Here is a 16,206-nt window from a genome sequence, read left to right as displayed (position 1 = left end):
GGGGACAGGACCCATGGGCAGTGAAGAGATGCAGGCAGGGGACAGGACCCATGGGCAGTGAAGAGCTGCGATGTGTTGAGGGTTAGGGCTAAATTGATAAGGCATGGGTATTTGACTTATTTTCTACTAGACAATGGAAAGATGATGTAAAAAGTCATTAAATGGTATCAGTGCAGGTGGGGTCTGGTTATTGTGTGATCATATAACTTTACATATGAATCGGGTCATATAGATCGGCATATAGGCCAGGACACCTTGAGCTTCTCTCCTGGGGGCAGCCCTGATCCACATCACCTAGAGCAGACAAATTCATGGAGACAGGAAGCAGAGGATGGTTACCAGGGGCTGGGGGAGGGGGAGAGAATGAGGAGTTAGCACTTGGGTAGAGTTTCAGCTGGGAAGATGAACAAGTTCCGGAGAAGGATGGTGGTGATGGTTGCACAGCAACGTGAATGTACTTAATGCCACTGAAGTGTACACTTACACATGGTGAAAACGGAGCCAGCCCTGGTGGTCTAGTGGTTAAGATTCAGCCCTCTCACTGCTGCTGGGATCGTTTCCGGGTTGTGGAACCACACCACCTGCCTGTCAGTTGTCATACAGTGCCCGTGGCTCACATAGAGAACTAAGTTAACAACTAGGATACCCAACCATGCACTGAAGTGTTGAAAAGAAAACAAAAGGTTAAAATGGTTAATTTTATGTGATGTATATTTTACATGACATAGCATATCTTCCTGAGAAAGGCAGGGCCCTGAGCCACCTTCTGCAGCTGTTCAAAGGGCAGGCGTGCTGTGCCAGACTCTTTCCTTCCTCTTATGTCTCCCTGAGACCTCAAACTTAGTCTTTCTATTTGAGAAGAGTCTGGTTCAAAAACGTGAGGATAAAAATGACTTGTGGACCCTCCAGGCCGCCTGGTTCTGCTGGCGAAAGCAGTGGTAGCTGAGCTGGTGACCCCAGCTACCAAGGAAGCTACTATGTGGAAAGGGGGCTGGGGTCCCTGAGATATTTTCAGCAGTTCAGAACACCTAAAGGTAGTCATAGACAGCGCTTATAGAGGTAAAACTGCCAGGTAAGCTGTCCTGGCCTTCGGGAGCTGTCATCTCAGGGCGGCAACACTATGAGAAACCCTGAACGCCATGGCGGGTGTTTAAAAAAACAAGTGCCAGCGCGAATTATCACTTAACCAGGTTCTTCCAGAGAAAAATAATTTAAAATCTTGCTACTCAAAGGCGGTCTGCAGAGCAACAGTGGGGGCTTCACTTGGGCCTTTGCTAGACGTGCAGAACCCCAGGCAAGCCCAGAGCTTTGGACCCAGGCCAGCATTTTACCAAGATCCCCAGGTGACTTATTTACATCTCCAAGCTGGACAACTTCAAGACATGGACTCCAGGGAGAACAATAAGTGGATACTTTGTAGGCAACAGTTTGGGAATTACTTGTTTATGGAAGTAACCCGCTAAGGCTATCAAAGAAATAGGAGTTTTAAGCTGGGGGACTATTGCTGGTACAAAACCCTTGCCTTGGGGATGGTTGAATTTCATGCCATTAATGAGAATCACAGGCTTCACCTAAGATTTTGTAGGGGACCAAGGGAGGAAGTTGACATCACACCTCCCACACGACAATCCCCCAGTGGGCCCCGAATCTCAAAGGAGGTTGAGGGGAGGGTAGCCGCCAGGCCTGCTCTCCCCCTGAAGTCTGATGCCTGTCCCCTCCTGGGGGCTTCAGCCACCACTCCTCCAGGAAGGCAGGTTTCTCTCTGCATGAGAACTCTCTTAATAGTTAATCAGCCACTAAGAGAATGCAATTTCTCTATATGATTATATTTATAGTTCTTTTCAAACAAGTTACTGTGGTCATTTGAAAGAAATACAGCAAATCTCCCCCAGATTAATACAGGACTGTAACTCTGTAATTGCGTGGAAACTCATGTCCCTGGTCTCCTGCTTTGATTGATAATCCATAGGTAAGGGGACCAGAACTACAATGTATTGTCTTCTCTAAGCTGGATGCTGTTTATGTGCAGTTAGTCCATCAAATTTCCCCAAATTCTGAGATCGTTCCTCAGAAGGGGAAACAGGCTCAGAGAAGTTACCTAACCTGGCACAAGGACACAAGATGATAGAGGCCCTGATTCAAATGCAGGTGTTATCTCACCCCCTGGACCTCGACCTCTGCCCACCAGCCTCCCTGCACTGCAGACTGAAAGTCAGCGCCGGGCTGGGCTGGCCGTGTCTGCGTTCCCTCTGGTCAAAGGGGTCTCTCTGGCCCGGGTCAAGTCTGCCCTAAGGCACAAATGGGGCACTGATAAACGGCTCCGCAGGCCACGAGGGTCCTTACAGCTGTTGGGTGGCATGGGAACAACCAGGCAGCTTAACATCATAGGCTTCTGAGTTTCCTGATCTCTCAGGCATCAAACAAGACAAGAAAGGCGGTTTTTAAAGGTGTTTCCTGCCGAAGGAAACCTAGGAAGTACTGGAAATCTTACAGACATTTGATCCTGAAGACATTTTTTCCAACCTCCTCCTCCCTTTTCTCTTTGAGAAAAAATAACGTGGGTCCAGAGACAGCGGGCAGGGAGATGCTCTGGAGCAATGCAGCACGGCAGCCCTGTCTCTGGAAATTCTTCAAGGGGTATTTTAACCACAGTGCCTGAGCCATCCAGTTAGCATCCTGATAGAAGATGGGGCTTCTAAGGGTGACAAGCCAATGGGAAGCTCCTCCTACAGCAGCTGACAGCCCGCATGTTGCACAGGACACTACGAAATGACCTCTTGCAGGACGCCCGGGGTTTAGAGTGGAGCTTGAATATGCGGCAGAATAGACAGAACATGATACGGCTGATACGGCTGCAGGGAGTCACTTGTCAAAATAACTATGATGTGCCTGGCGCTAAATGAACATCAACGAAATGACAGAGCTCGTGTCTTCGAGAACTTTTCAACGTTGCGAAAGAGAAACCAAAACCCAAACCCCAGTAGAAGCGTTACTAGTTGATGGGCAAGAGCCACACCATTATGGCCTCACGGAGGTTGGTCTGCTAATGGAGTCCCGCGGAGCTCACCTGCTAAGGCTTCCTCACACCCGTCCCTCCCTCCGGCCCTACTCCGGGTTTTGCAGCAGCTTTCTCCTGGCCTCCTCCTCATCCAGCCTTCTCCACGCTGCACAGGGCAGCCAGGTTGACACTTCTAAATACAGTCTTGATGATCGCCCTGTAAAAACCGTTGGTGGCTCCCAACACCTACAGAACCTAGAGAAAGCCCCAGTGTCCCAGGCTGCCTTGTCCTCCGTCCTCTCTACTGCCCCCTTCTGCACCTCACATTCTTCCAAGGGCTCAGCTTCTACGTATGATTTCAAACCTCTTTAGTTCTGTCCTTCCCTCTTCCTCAAACCTCATGCCTTTGAAGACTGTGCTCAAGTGTCCTAACCTCTAGGATACCTTTTCACAAGTGCACCCTCATCTGAGTTCTTGTGACATGCAGTTGCCTAACTGCTAGGAGCCTGGGCTGCGGCCAGAAGGCGTGGGCTGTCATTCTGACCCGGGCACTTACCGTGTTACCTTAGGTAGATAGACTCTTTTGTCCATGCAGCGCCCCAGCTTCTCATCTATGACAGACAGCTGTGAAGACGTTTATTAGAACAGTTCCTGGCATGAAGCAAGGATGCAATAAATGCTCGCTATGTTCTCTTCAATGGTGTCTGTCTCGTCTGTCAACTTTAAGATCTTGGAGGTCCAGGACGGTCTCTGGTCATTTGTGAGACCTCGGGGCTAGTGGAGAGGAGGTGCTTACAAAAATGCCTGAAGTGAACAGTCAAGAACTTTCTTGGAGGTGAACATAAAGCTTGGATGACAGACTTGGAAAAAGCGTTCCAGATAGGGATAATGAAATGTGAGAACAAAGGAACGAATGTGGGTGGGAGGCGGGAGGAGGCAGCTTGGATGAGGTGGACAACCCTCAGAGTGAAACAGGGAGAGACAGGCTGCAGAAGAAAGGGAATGAGGACAACTCTGGAGCCAAGAGCAAGCTGAACTGGTTACTGCCAGGGCCAGGGAGACTGCAGCAACGGAGACTGGCTGCACAGAATCAGATGGGGAAAATTCTGGGCAGCAGAGAAACTAGTTAGAAAAACATGGCAATTATTGATTAAGTAGCTATAATAGCTACTACTCCCAAATCCTTCCTAAAAAATAAAAGGAGATTTTATGATCACAAACGAGGCCACATTTTTTTATTGACAACTCAAACTCTACATACATCCAGTATTACACAGACTGTGAGATGGTAAGTGGACTGACAATTATATTAATGACACAAACCAATGAGCATTACCCAGGGCTGCCGCTCTAGGTTTTGGTGTATCCTGAGCCAGGTACTTTAGTAAATACGACAAATGTAAGGGAAGCAGCTACTTCAATTCACGCGAATCAGCTCTCAAAAAAAGCATGTATGTCATCTCACGCAACACTTAATATGTCAAACCCAGGAAAATCACTAAAAGACAAAAGGAACACTGCTAAAAAAAAAGTTGGTGACAAAAATGTTAGGTTTAGAAATTTTAGTAATTGGACTTAGGATCCAGAAAGTGTAGGTGTATGGAGAATTTTAAGAAAAGACCCCAAGTTCTGCTTCATGATTACTACTACATTCCAAAAGGATATTTCTGGGTTGCTACGATGTCTTCCCTGCTGTTAGAAACCACTGCTTCATAGTTCTAAAGAAACAAGAAGGCAATTCACATAAATGGGTTCTAAAATAAGATTCCTCTCGAAATAAAAACTAAACATGATCTGCACCAAATTACAAAGAAATCTGATTAAAGTGTTGACCAGAGCAAAAAGCCAGACCACCCATGCACCCTCCCTGACTGCCTGGAGCACAGCGCAGGGAGGCCACCTACAGGGAAGGGGAGATGCAGCAGTCCCCTTCTGTCCCCACCCAGCCTGCAGCTGGAGGGGCGACACGGCCCTTCAGGCTCCCTGAGGATTTGCTTCCTAGGTACAGAACTGAGGGCATGGGCCAAATGGCTTTTTATAGATCTTCCGACTCAAAGGCTCTCAGTGTGAGACCCCACCTTTGAGCGGACATGTTGGGTGGCAACAGAAACGGACTAAACATGGTGGGGGAAGCATTCCTTATCTTTTGATGCCGTCACTCAGAACTATTCTGCAGTTCAAGGACATCTTTGTCTGATACCTTCATCTAATGGCTGGTGCTGCTAAAGAGTAAGTGAACGAGGCAACTGACAATGAAATTTTGGATGAAAATGTAGAAAGACAATGACAAGTTTGGGAGAAAACCAATGCCCCAGATCACACCTGCAGTCAGGACTGTCTGCCTCTGAATTTTAGGAGCCATCAACCTGGTTGGGAGATGCACATTCAACAGAGATCTAAGGAGTGTGAGAATGTTTCCTGAAATTCTCCCAGGAAGGTGACTGTCATGAAGCTGGTTCTAACAGGAAGGATGCAAGCAAATTAGGTGCAGGGTAGGATTTGTTTTTCTTTACAGATAAGAAAAATGACCCAAAGAGAGCGATGGCCCCTAAAAAGAATACAAATATCACTTTTTCTGGAATCCAACACACTGGCTTCATTTTCAAAATGCACACTTTATTGTCCTCGTAAGGCAGACATACGTTACACACCTTAAGCACGTGACAATCACATGATCTCTTCAGTAAGTCCCGGGACTTCCACAGCTTTCCCAGGGCTTACAGTCAGCGCACTCCCGAGGGGTCAAATATTAAAGCTTTCTCCACAGCCACACGTTCCTTTGATGTTTGGGTTATTGAAAACAAACTCACTGGATAATTTGTCTTCAACATAGTCCATTTCTGTTCCTAAAAGTGTTAGCTGTGCTTTCTTTTCGATGAACACTCTGACTCCTTGGGGAGAAGAAAACACGTGTCACATAAAGCCTGCTGACTCGAAGCTCAAGTGAACGTTAAACAGTAACGACTCACAAAGCCACAGAGGAAGCTCCCGAGTGTGTCTCAGTATCTCCTTTAAGGGATTTAGTGTCCAGCTTCCTGTCTGGCCCCTCTTTCCCACACAATAATCTATGTCAAGAACAATAGTATTAGGCTAGACAGATGTATACAAGAAAATTCCAAAATAATTCCATGCAAAACTAGAACTTGCTTTTCACTCCACTCATTTTTCCAATTTGCAACACGAAGAAAATGTATATATTCTCAGTGAGAATTTTGTAAAGATGGAGTCAATAAAACATATGAAAACCTTGCAATGACATCTGTACACACGGCAGTGCGAGCCTGGAGACACAAAAAGACTGTGACACAGCGGGCTGGTTTAATAAGAGCAATCAGTACAACACAGCAGTTCCGTCCTTCTGCGCCTGGGCTGGAAAACTGCTAATGACATAACCCCTAGTAATGATGTAGGGAGAGGTTGGCATCTTCGTAAATGCAATCGGTTTAAGAAAACTTTCTTCCTTGTAAGAAATTGGAGTAATTACTTAAATATGAACTACACATAATTATTAGATCTCTTCTTAAGATGAAAAATTGAAGGTTTAAGATATTTTATGTATTGACTTCAAAAACAATATATTAACAAATGTCTTTACTGGTCAGTCCCTTTAGTTTAATAAAGTGAATCCACCCAGGGAGCCCACGCACGCTGGCTGACAGCACGCCTCCTACACACAAGCACTGCTGTAGACCCTGTGCACACTGACGTCCCCCCAAAGTTGTAGCAGGAGTGACTTTGTTTTAAATAGGTTTACCAGATTACTGGTTTGCGGCAGGGAGTGGATGTAAAATGTAATTAAAGCACTGAAACTTTAAAAAAAACCCTGGAAACATAGATTCCTCAAAAGCATGAGATGACGTTATTTGACACAGATGTCAAACTGCTGCTTCAAACAAAAATGGCTGGTTCATTCTCAAGTTTTATCACCTTAAAACTTTCTGCACACGACTATCTTTCATAAGTGAAATGAATAAATAAGTTTACTCAATAATCTATCAGTTACTAAGAGCACAGCCTCTGGAGTAAACTTGACTGGCTTCAACTTTTCACTAGGCCACTTACTAGCTGTGTGACCTTAGGCAAACTATTTAACCTCCCCACGCCTCAAGTTCCTTCATCTGCACAGTGCGGACAAGATGGTACCATTCTCCCCTGGCTGAGTGTATAAATCAGTTAATACATGAAAGTCCGTCAAACCACACCTACCTCATAGTGAGCCCCATACACCACTCTACACCATAGCAGAGCCATTCTGACTACTATCGTTCATGCCACGCAAGGCTAAAAATCTCAGGCAAAACAAAGTGCCCAGAAAAAGTGTGCTCAAAACTCACCGTCTTGAACGACTTCTTCATCAGAATCTCCTTTTGTCTTCGTATATTCTAGAGTATATGAGAGGCCATTACAACCCCTAGTTCGTACACCAACTTTCACACCTACCTGAAAAAGTATCACAAATATAAACTTAGTTTTCAAGTAGTACAGATTAATTACTTTAATAAAAACCCTGGCTATGTGACATTTTCCATTTCTTCATAAGCTAAAAGATAAATATTTCTTGCTATAAAATGTCTCGAATGGCAAACAAGTATTTAAAAAAATTAACTTTGTACAAACATCACTACAACACTAGCAGGGGTCCAAAGAGAATAAAAACCAATGACATGCAAAGAAAATAATACAGAGAGGAAAAAACCCTTAAAACTATAGTCACTACTACGCTAAAAAATCAGCTTATATGTTTTTTCCTATTTTCTTCCAGCCCTTGTCACATATATAATCTAAACATAGTTTTTATTATAGCACAAATGAAAATTTTATTCTCAGCTTTGTTTTTTCTACTTACGACATCATTTTCCTATGTAATTAGCCTTCACAATTATCATTACCAAGTAATGCCTAAATATTCTACTATACCAATGTATGTTTATTACTTAACCCTTATTATTAGTCATCTAGGCTGAGAATAACTTTTTTAAGGGAAGAGTTTTAATTCCAAAAATGAATTATCACTTTTTTTTTAATGGAAAAAGAAAAGTATCTCACGGCAGAGATGACTACCTAAAAAAATCAGACTTTCTCAAAAACGTTTGTGCTCCACCTCATTGTGTGAGATGTGCTCAGGGAGTTTCTCTACGGTTTGGTTCACCAAGGTTCCTGGGCCATCACCTGGCCATCACACTGCCTCTCCACAGCCCTGAATTCTAGGGCAGACCTGTGTAAACATTCTCAAATACCAGAAATCAAAAGACTGCAGCAAATATAGAGGTAAGAACTTTAAAAAGTGAGCAAACAGCACTTTTCAAACATCGAAGTCTACCTTAATCTAATTTTCTAACAGTATCTACTGCATTTCTATTCTTGGGTCCTATGTGCTCTTTCATTTAAGTATACAATCAAAGTATTATAAAAAGTATGATTTCACCAAGCAGATCCTGATTCCCTTAAAAACAGCAATGTGTACTTGCTTCAGGAAAGCAAATATAAAGCAGGAAGACACATGGTGAGGGCGAGTCAGAATGCTGAGCTGCCTGCAGTCCTGACAAGCTGAAGCACTCAGAGGGTAGTCTCCTCGGTCCTTAACAACAAGGAGACAGAACTATGGTTTGATTCACCTTGAGAGCCACAGCTTAGGGAATGTAGGTGGGAATGCCACATACGTAGCATGATGGATAATAAACTACCTAGCTGAAATTCTGGGGCACATGTCATAAGTATTTGTTTAGCCTAGTTTTTATCTTTGTAAACAAGGAGACTCAAGCAAGCAGGCAGTCCAACTGTTAGGAATGGACATAGACACAGAGCGTGAAAATATGGCTTTCGGGTAGCTGGAGTTTGGAAAAGGGATTGCTTGTGCCATAAATTACACCCAACGAAGTGTTTGCTCAATCCTTTTCACATCAATATGAACAAATATCCCTCAAACCTACAAAGCTAAATTCTTGTTTCATTTGGTCAAGGTATACTCTAGCCAGTCTATCCAAATGGAGTTGGAACACTCATACACTTTAGCATTTAATAATTCTTAAGATGAAATGTGCTAGAACTCCATTACACTGTACTACAGGTTGTACAACGGAACCCAGAAAACCACTCTGTAGTCTAATTACTAAATATTCATAGTGACTTGAAAGTAGTTTACAACATCCCACAGGCAATTAGCAAGGCACTAAGATTAAGATGATGCCCACACTCCTTACTCCACAACTCTATATTTAGGAATACAGCCTACGCAAGTGCATGCCACAGGCTTGGCCCCCTAAAACAATGGGCCTGGCACCTACAGATGCTAAACATTTGTTGAATGATGTTTGTAGAAGCGTTGAATGAAAACAATCCAAAGACCATTAATATGGGGAATTGGTTAAATAAATCAAACCTGTTCAACGGAACATACTATTATATGCAGCCACAAAAAAGACTGAGGCAGACCTTTTCACAATGATATGGGAAGATCTTAGGCTATATTATTAGGGGCAAAAAAGTAAAGAACAGCACGTATGGAATGCTCTCATCTAAGTAGGAAAGAGAGACACACACAACCGGAGCAAGCATAGCTAGGCCAGTGGGTGCCCTCAGGGAATTATTTTTGGTTGTCACAGCTCAGGAGTGGGGCGGTGCCACTGGCAATCTAGTGGGCAGAGGCCAGAGACACCACTGAACACCTTGCAATCCAGCCCCAACAAAGAATTATCCAGCCAAAAACATCCACAGCGCTGAGCCAGAGAAACCCTGGCGGAGGCAGATAAAGTGCATGGACTATCTGGGAGGATGATGAGAGGCCGCCGCTCAGAAGGAAGAACGACAGTGAAGCGTTTGGGGTCAAAGAATGACTTCCTTTTCACTGAACACCCCGTTACATTATTTTAATTTTTAAAAATGAGCATATTTTCCTTTTTAAACAAAAACCCCTGATCAATGAAAGCATACTGTCTATCACAAGATAAACTCATTGTGAAAATACAACTTCAATTAGTTACTAAATATTTGTCTGACTGTGTTTACTCACATGTTCAGGCTTATCTTTAAGAAGTTGTTTTATCTTGTTCACTGCTGAAGGTGTCTGAAAAAAGAAAATGTCATTAAGTTTTTAGTTACAAAACTTGCATTCTTCAAAGCCTTATATTTCCTAGTCTTTAAGACTATTCAAGTCTGTCTTTAGCAAACTCATGTGACAAACACATGTTCCATTCTTGCCAGAGCCTCGTGGATTTTATATACAAACATATGAACTCTACTCAATTCAAAGCATTCTGTTTATTTTTATTTTTAAAATATACTTCTCTAGCAACATCCTTTTAGTCTTGCTTTCCCTAGTCAAGGTCAGCTCCCTGTAACACACTCTATGGTACTATCTACTTACATCACAAATGTAATTTTTCCGGGCAGGATCTGTTTGGGGCTCCTACTGTATGCCCAGCAATAAGCACTCTGACACAACCGAGGCACTCAATAGCCAAAGACTGAATCAAGTACCTCCCTGGGAAAGCCAACCTCCAGGTGTTTTTCCTGTTGACTATTATTAACTCTACTGCTTTTTTGCTACCCCAATCTATTGCAAATCCATCAAAATGCATACCTAGAGGAAAAAAGTGTACCAGTAGCAACCCAGACTGGTTTCTTGTACCAGTCTCACCAAATGTTCACACAGATTCTAAACATGGCTTAACTCAACATTTTAGGATTTCTTGATGAAAAGAACTAAACTAGTCGACTTCAGAAACAAGAACAGGGAAGAGTTGTTTTCAGGAGAAATGCTGTTTAAACTAGCCTCATTGTCCTCAAAATGAGAAAAGCATCACAACATATTCTATGTATAGGTCAGCATCACCAACCTCACTTTCTTGGGAAGGAGGCTGTTAGGGACAAAGTCTATTCCAGGGCACTCCTGGTCCCCTTCCTAGCTATGTCACAGCCCATTTCTTGGGTGAATGGGGATAACAGTTGACGATTCCTCTTCAGGATTCTTGTGAGAATTAAATAAACAAATTCATGAAGGGCATTCAGAACAGTGCCAGGCACAAAAAGCTCAATATCAGCCAGTTATTACAATGAGTACATCATAACAAAGAGATCATATCCCTCCTACTTTGTTTCATTAGCTCCTCTAGCTGGCAATGCTGTGCTGGTCCTCCAGTTTTTATATTGGCATTTTACTGGTTTGTAAAATCCCAAAGAGTGGACATCATGAACTACAACCAGGTACGAACTACAGTCAGAACTCATCCTGTGCTGAGAGGGCAGACCCAACGGATGGCCCAGAGCGTGCTCTCCACCTGTCTGGTGGGGGCCCGGCCAGACGAGAATCCTGAAGCAGAGTCTGGTCCTAGTTTAGAAAGGCCACGAAACCAATTCACAAGGATGAGACTAGCATTTCTTAAAAACACAAAATAGAAGACAAAAGAAAATGCATTGCACTGAAGACGAATGTTTAGTAAGACTTTTATTTGTTATTACTATATAGTGAGTATGTACATATATATATTTCTTATTGTGTGTCACTGTAAAAGAAAAAAAAAAGGGTAAAAAATCACTACCAATAGGTGGTCTATAAAGGCCTTTTCCACGATTCCATGAGAAGAGGAGCCAATCAGTGTGAAAACACAGGGAACAGTATGGAGGAGGAGGAAGAAGGAAATGCTGAAGAGCAGAATTAGGGCCTTTTTTGGGGAGATCATAGCTTACCAACATCAAATAGTTACAGAAATATTTACGAAAAATTTTTTTAAAAAGTGCTCACTCTTAATGATTGCCAGTAGAAACTGACTCCCATAATTTTCATGGTCCTATTTCCCATGTGAGTCCTAAACAACTTAATCTAAGTACTGTCAAATAGTAAAAGATTTCTGATACATTAAAAAAAAAAAGGCACAGTAATGAGCAAACATTCGTTGGAACGACAAGCTGATATGAAGCTGGCGGGTCACAGGTGCGGAGGGTCACCACGGCATGATCTAAAGGCGCACAGTATGCTGTCAGCAAGCCCCGCGTGATTTTCTAAAGGACCTAATTTTATAAAATACTATGTTTTCTTCTTTTCCCAACTCTTAGTTGAACACAAACAGTAAACGAAAGCACCTCACAGACAATGCTCCACAAAGTGGCTGATGGTCACATCTTATGCCAAAAGGTGCGGAAGGGAAAAGCGCCTGGGAGTTGTGCTACAGGTACTCAAACGTGTCTTCATTTTCCCGTGTCAGGCAAAAACCAAACACACTCCACTTGGAGGAGTATTGCTAATCATAGATAACCCCGCTGAGCGCTCATTTAAAGGGAAAAACAGGGTTCTTACAACTTCCCAAGTGACGGATCTGGTTTTCAGAACCGTCAGAATGACTAAACATGGAATATTTGGGACTTAAAAAATTCTAGTGATAAAAAAAGTACTTTTTGTATCTCAGTCCCAGGCAGAAGCTAAGGATCCCATTTTGCTCTAGGTCTCTTTGCACACTTGGGCAACTTTGCACTGAAGTAAAACCACTCTGGGAAACAGTATAAAAACTTCAACTAAACAACATGCTGCAGGCCTAGCAGCCCTCCAATTTCAATGCATTCCCCACACAACTAAGAAAGCCACACCTTTCCAAGAGATTTCTGCATCATTAATGACTCCAATTCACCCGAGACCTGGCCAGTGAGTTAAAATTTAAGAGATTCTTGAAACTCAATGAAATATAATGATGATTTTTAATCTACTCATATATATATATCACAGGAACACAAAAATATCCTTGAGCGAGATATTTTGGCCTTCTAAAAAAAAGATTTCCAATCTGTTTTTGTTGTTAAAATTATGGCAAAAGGCACTGTAGATGAACACATTTTATAACTACTTCATAGCAACATTCTTTTACTTTATCCAATGCGACAGGTATCCTCAAGCATTCCCTGGGCAATTTTCATTTTTTTGCTAAGAAAACAAAATGAAAGCTCAAACTCCATGATTATGTATACTACACATGTGCCAACAACTACAACGCACTTTAATTTCATTACAAATCTGGGATTTTTATTTTCTCCTATTTCTAAATTTAGCATTTTAATGTTTAAAAGATGCTAGATAAATAGTAGCCAATGAACAAGTTACAGTATATTTTGTTTAACTCGTTCTTTAACAGCTATGGCTGCCATTATGGTGGTGTTTCCCCTCCATCTTTTCCTATTCATGTATCTCTGTATATGTATACATATATATATATAATCACATAGACAGTTTTGTAGCCTACATCTTCTTTTAAAGATTGGCACCTGAGCTAACAACTGTTGCCAATCTTCTCTTTTTCTTCTCCCCAAAGCTCCCTAGTACATAGTTGTATATTCTAGTTGTGAGCGCCTCTGGTTGTGCTATGCGGGATGCTGCCTCAGCATGGACTCATGAGTGGTGCCATGTCTGTGCTCAGGATCCAAACCAGTGAACCCTGGGCCACCAAAGCAGAGTGAATGAACTTAACCACTCGGCCACAGGGTCGGCCCCACAGCCTACATTGTAAAAGCTTAACATGTTCCTCATTTGAAACATAGAAATAAACATATATTCACCACTTATTGAGTGCCTTCTAGGCGTTTAATGGTTTATATGCATCATCTTTTTATTCTTATAATTCTGTTATTTAGGTATTAAAGATTAAATAATTTTCACAAGGCTAGTCAGTCAAAGAATGAAGAGTTATGACTCACAAACTTAAAAAAAATCATTATTTACAATGACTACATAGTATTTCACCAAAAGAATTCACTCTAACTTAACCAATCTCTCATTGTAGACATTCAGGCTACTTCCGCTTGTTTCCTGTGCAATGCCCCTTAAACTGCCTACATATACAAATCTTACTGCTTGGTCACTCTTACAAAGGCCTTCAATGAATTAACAGCTCCTTACTGAGTCCCAGTGTATTTAACATCGTATTGTTTCGCAGTCCTTCTCAACCAGGTGCCACTAGAAAGCTGTACATAATGAATTAACTTCTCTCCCGTGCGTCAAGAATGATGCTGGCTCTGTACATCATTCTCTCACAACTTTGGTTGAGCTTTGTGCACAGCTGTGGGCACACCCCCAATCCTAAATTAGGGTTGCAGGGATTCTCATTTGTACAATGATGGAAAGAAAGGCTTCTGCTGGTAGGGTAGTGTTCAGTCTTTGGGTTCTTTAGTTGTATTTCACTCCCGCTCCTACAAATTCAACTCCCTGTGTCAATTCCTGGGTATGTAAGGAAGTACGGGGAGGGGGACATCCTCTTTGGATGTTCTCCGCAGGCGTCCAAAGGTACTCACTTTGATGTGGTGGGTTGGAGTCTTAAAACATTTAACCAAAGAACCATCTCTGGTTTGCACAGAAGTGTGATGGGCAGCTGTCACCAGTCTAAGCCTTTCTCTCCAGCAAACTCCCAATCCTCTCCTGGTTTAACATTAGTTAACGCAGATAATTTGGTGCTGACAACATGGAATCATGTTTTCATTTCATCACTTCCTTTTCCTAGCTTTTTGCTGACCTCTGGTAGACTGAACAGGTACAGTGCTTTTCAAAGGTTGCAACACGTCAAATTCTTGATGTCACAATTTGTATATCTAGGTAACATGTACCCCTTCTTACCTGTTTTAGTGAATTATCTCTAGTTTCATTTGTTTTCCTCTGTCTCCACCATTAGCCCTTTGATGACCTCACTGTTTTTGCACTTAACAAATGTTGGGATTAAGAATGTTCGCAAAAACACTTGAAAACTAAGCACAAACAGCAATACTGCCATAGCGTCTTGAGACTAGGGAACACGTGCCAGGATTAAAATGACTGCCAGCCTGCTAACACAGGCCCTTGGTGGAAATCAGTGCGGACGTGTTTTTTCTCTGCACCAGCTTCTAAGAAAGAAGGAACATCTAGTCACCGGGTAAGCAGGATTAGTTCAGACAATGACTCCTGCAAGTTTATCACAACAGTTAATCAAAGGCAACACAGAACCCTTGTGGACTGAGAACTGATGTAATAAAGCAGTGCTGGCAGCAGAATTAGGCTGGTGAGAGGACGCACGTAATGAAGCAGGAGCAGCAAGCGTGGAGAGCCCAGGTCTCAGAATGCGACTGTATTATCATTCTCAGTAATTCCTAGAGGTGGCGAAGGCCAGGCCCAAAACTGTCTCCCAGGGCAGTGGGAACTATATAACTCCTTTATTTTTTGTCTTGAAACACAGTGGGTCTTAAATGTCTGTTGAATAAATACGAATGGAGAGGAAGGGGAGGACTCACACATTTTGAAGAAACAGGTAATATGCCAAATAATGCAGAAAGAAAAGGCCAAAAAGTGTTTCCACACTTTGACTCCTCCTGGCTCTACCATTACCGGTGGTAGAATTCTTTCGAATTCGGAGTAACTTTTACTGAGATTTTCAGGGGACATAAAGCCTGAATTGTGGCCCCCAGTTCCTGTGGTTTCACGACCTTGAAGAACTCTGAGAATCAACGGTGTATCTTTCAGACATGGAAACGGGCGGGATGGCACAGGAAAAGGTACCACAGAACACAGGGCTGTCTGTGACCAGGACCACCTCTTCACGGGCGTGCAACAGCGACCCACTACAAATGAATTCTCCCGCCTTAGCAGGACTCTCTTCTATTTTGCTACACCTGATCTTCTGGCAACAGGCCTTCTTATGGCATTAGATTGAAAGCAGTCCATCATTCGATGTAAACAACCTATCTCCCCAGTCTCTAGGGCAGGATGCTTCTTAACCGAGAATGGGGTGTATGTGAAACTGCTGAGCTGATGATAAACTTTGCTACGAAATGACCCTCTTCCAAAACTGCGAATACATGTGCCTGCTTAAAGCATACGGGTTTCTTTTGGGGTCAAACGTTTTGGAAGTAGACAGAAGTGATGATGCACAGCACCGTGAATGTACTAAACGCCAGTGAACGGCACACTTTAAAACGGCTAACGGCGGATGTGGATCTTCCCCGGCTAAAACGGCCACGGCAGGCCAAGCACACAGGCCGCGGGGAACCGCCCCTGCGCTACGCACCCTGCCCCTCACCCGCACGAACGGACGCCCAGCCCCGGCGCCTGGCCTCTCAACCGCACGCACGCACGCCCGGCCCCGGCGCCGGGCCTCTCACGCGCGCGCACGCACGCACGCCGGGCCCGGTGCCTGGCCTCTCACCCGCACGCACGCACGCCTGGCCCCGGGGCCTGGCCTGTCACCCGCACGCACGCGCGCCGG

General features: G+C 43.4%; 1 protein-coding gene across 1 annotated transcript in view; it reads right to left on the bottom strand.

Annotated features, from left to right (window-relative positions):
• Positions 1 to 5,593: 5,593 nt before the first annotated feature.
• Positions 5,594 to 16,206, bottom strand: part of ISCA1 (iron-sulfur cluster assembly 1) — an 11,479-nt gene continuing 866 nt past the window's right edge. Inside the window, exons 2-4 of the mRNA XM_046664726.1 lie at positions 10,008 to 10,061; positions 7,333 to 7,438; positions 5,594 to 5,889 (exon numbers count right to left, since the gene is read on the bottom strand). Of these exons, the coding sequence (XP_046520682.1) occupies positions 5,741 to 5,889; positions 7,333 to 7,438; positions 10,008 to 10,061 (309 nt within the window). The 3' untranslated portion in view covers positions 5,594 to 5,740. The remainder of the gene's footprint in view (positions 5,890 to 7,332; positions 7,439 to 10,007; positions 10,062 to 16,206) is intronic.

Source organism: Equus quagga, chromosome 6 (assembly GCF_021613505.1).
Source record: "Equus quagga isolate Etosha38 chromosome 6, UCLA_HA_Equagga_1.0, whole genome shotgun sequence".
Classification (NCBI taxonomy): domain Eukaryota; kingdom Metazoa; phylum Chordata; class Mammalia; order Perissodactyla; family Equidae; genus Equus; species Equus quagga.
The sequence above is the reverse complement of the archived record's forward strand: the minus strand, read 5'-3'. Positions and strand labels throughout refer to the sequence as shown.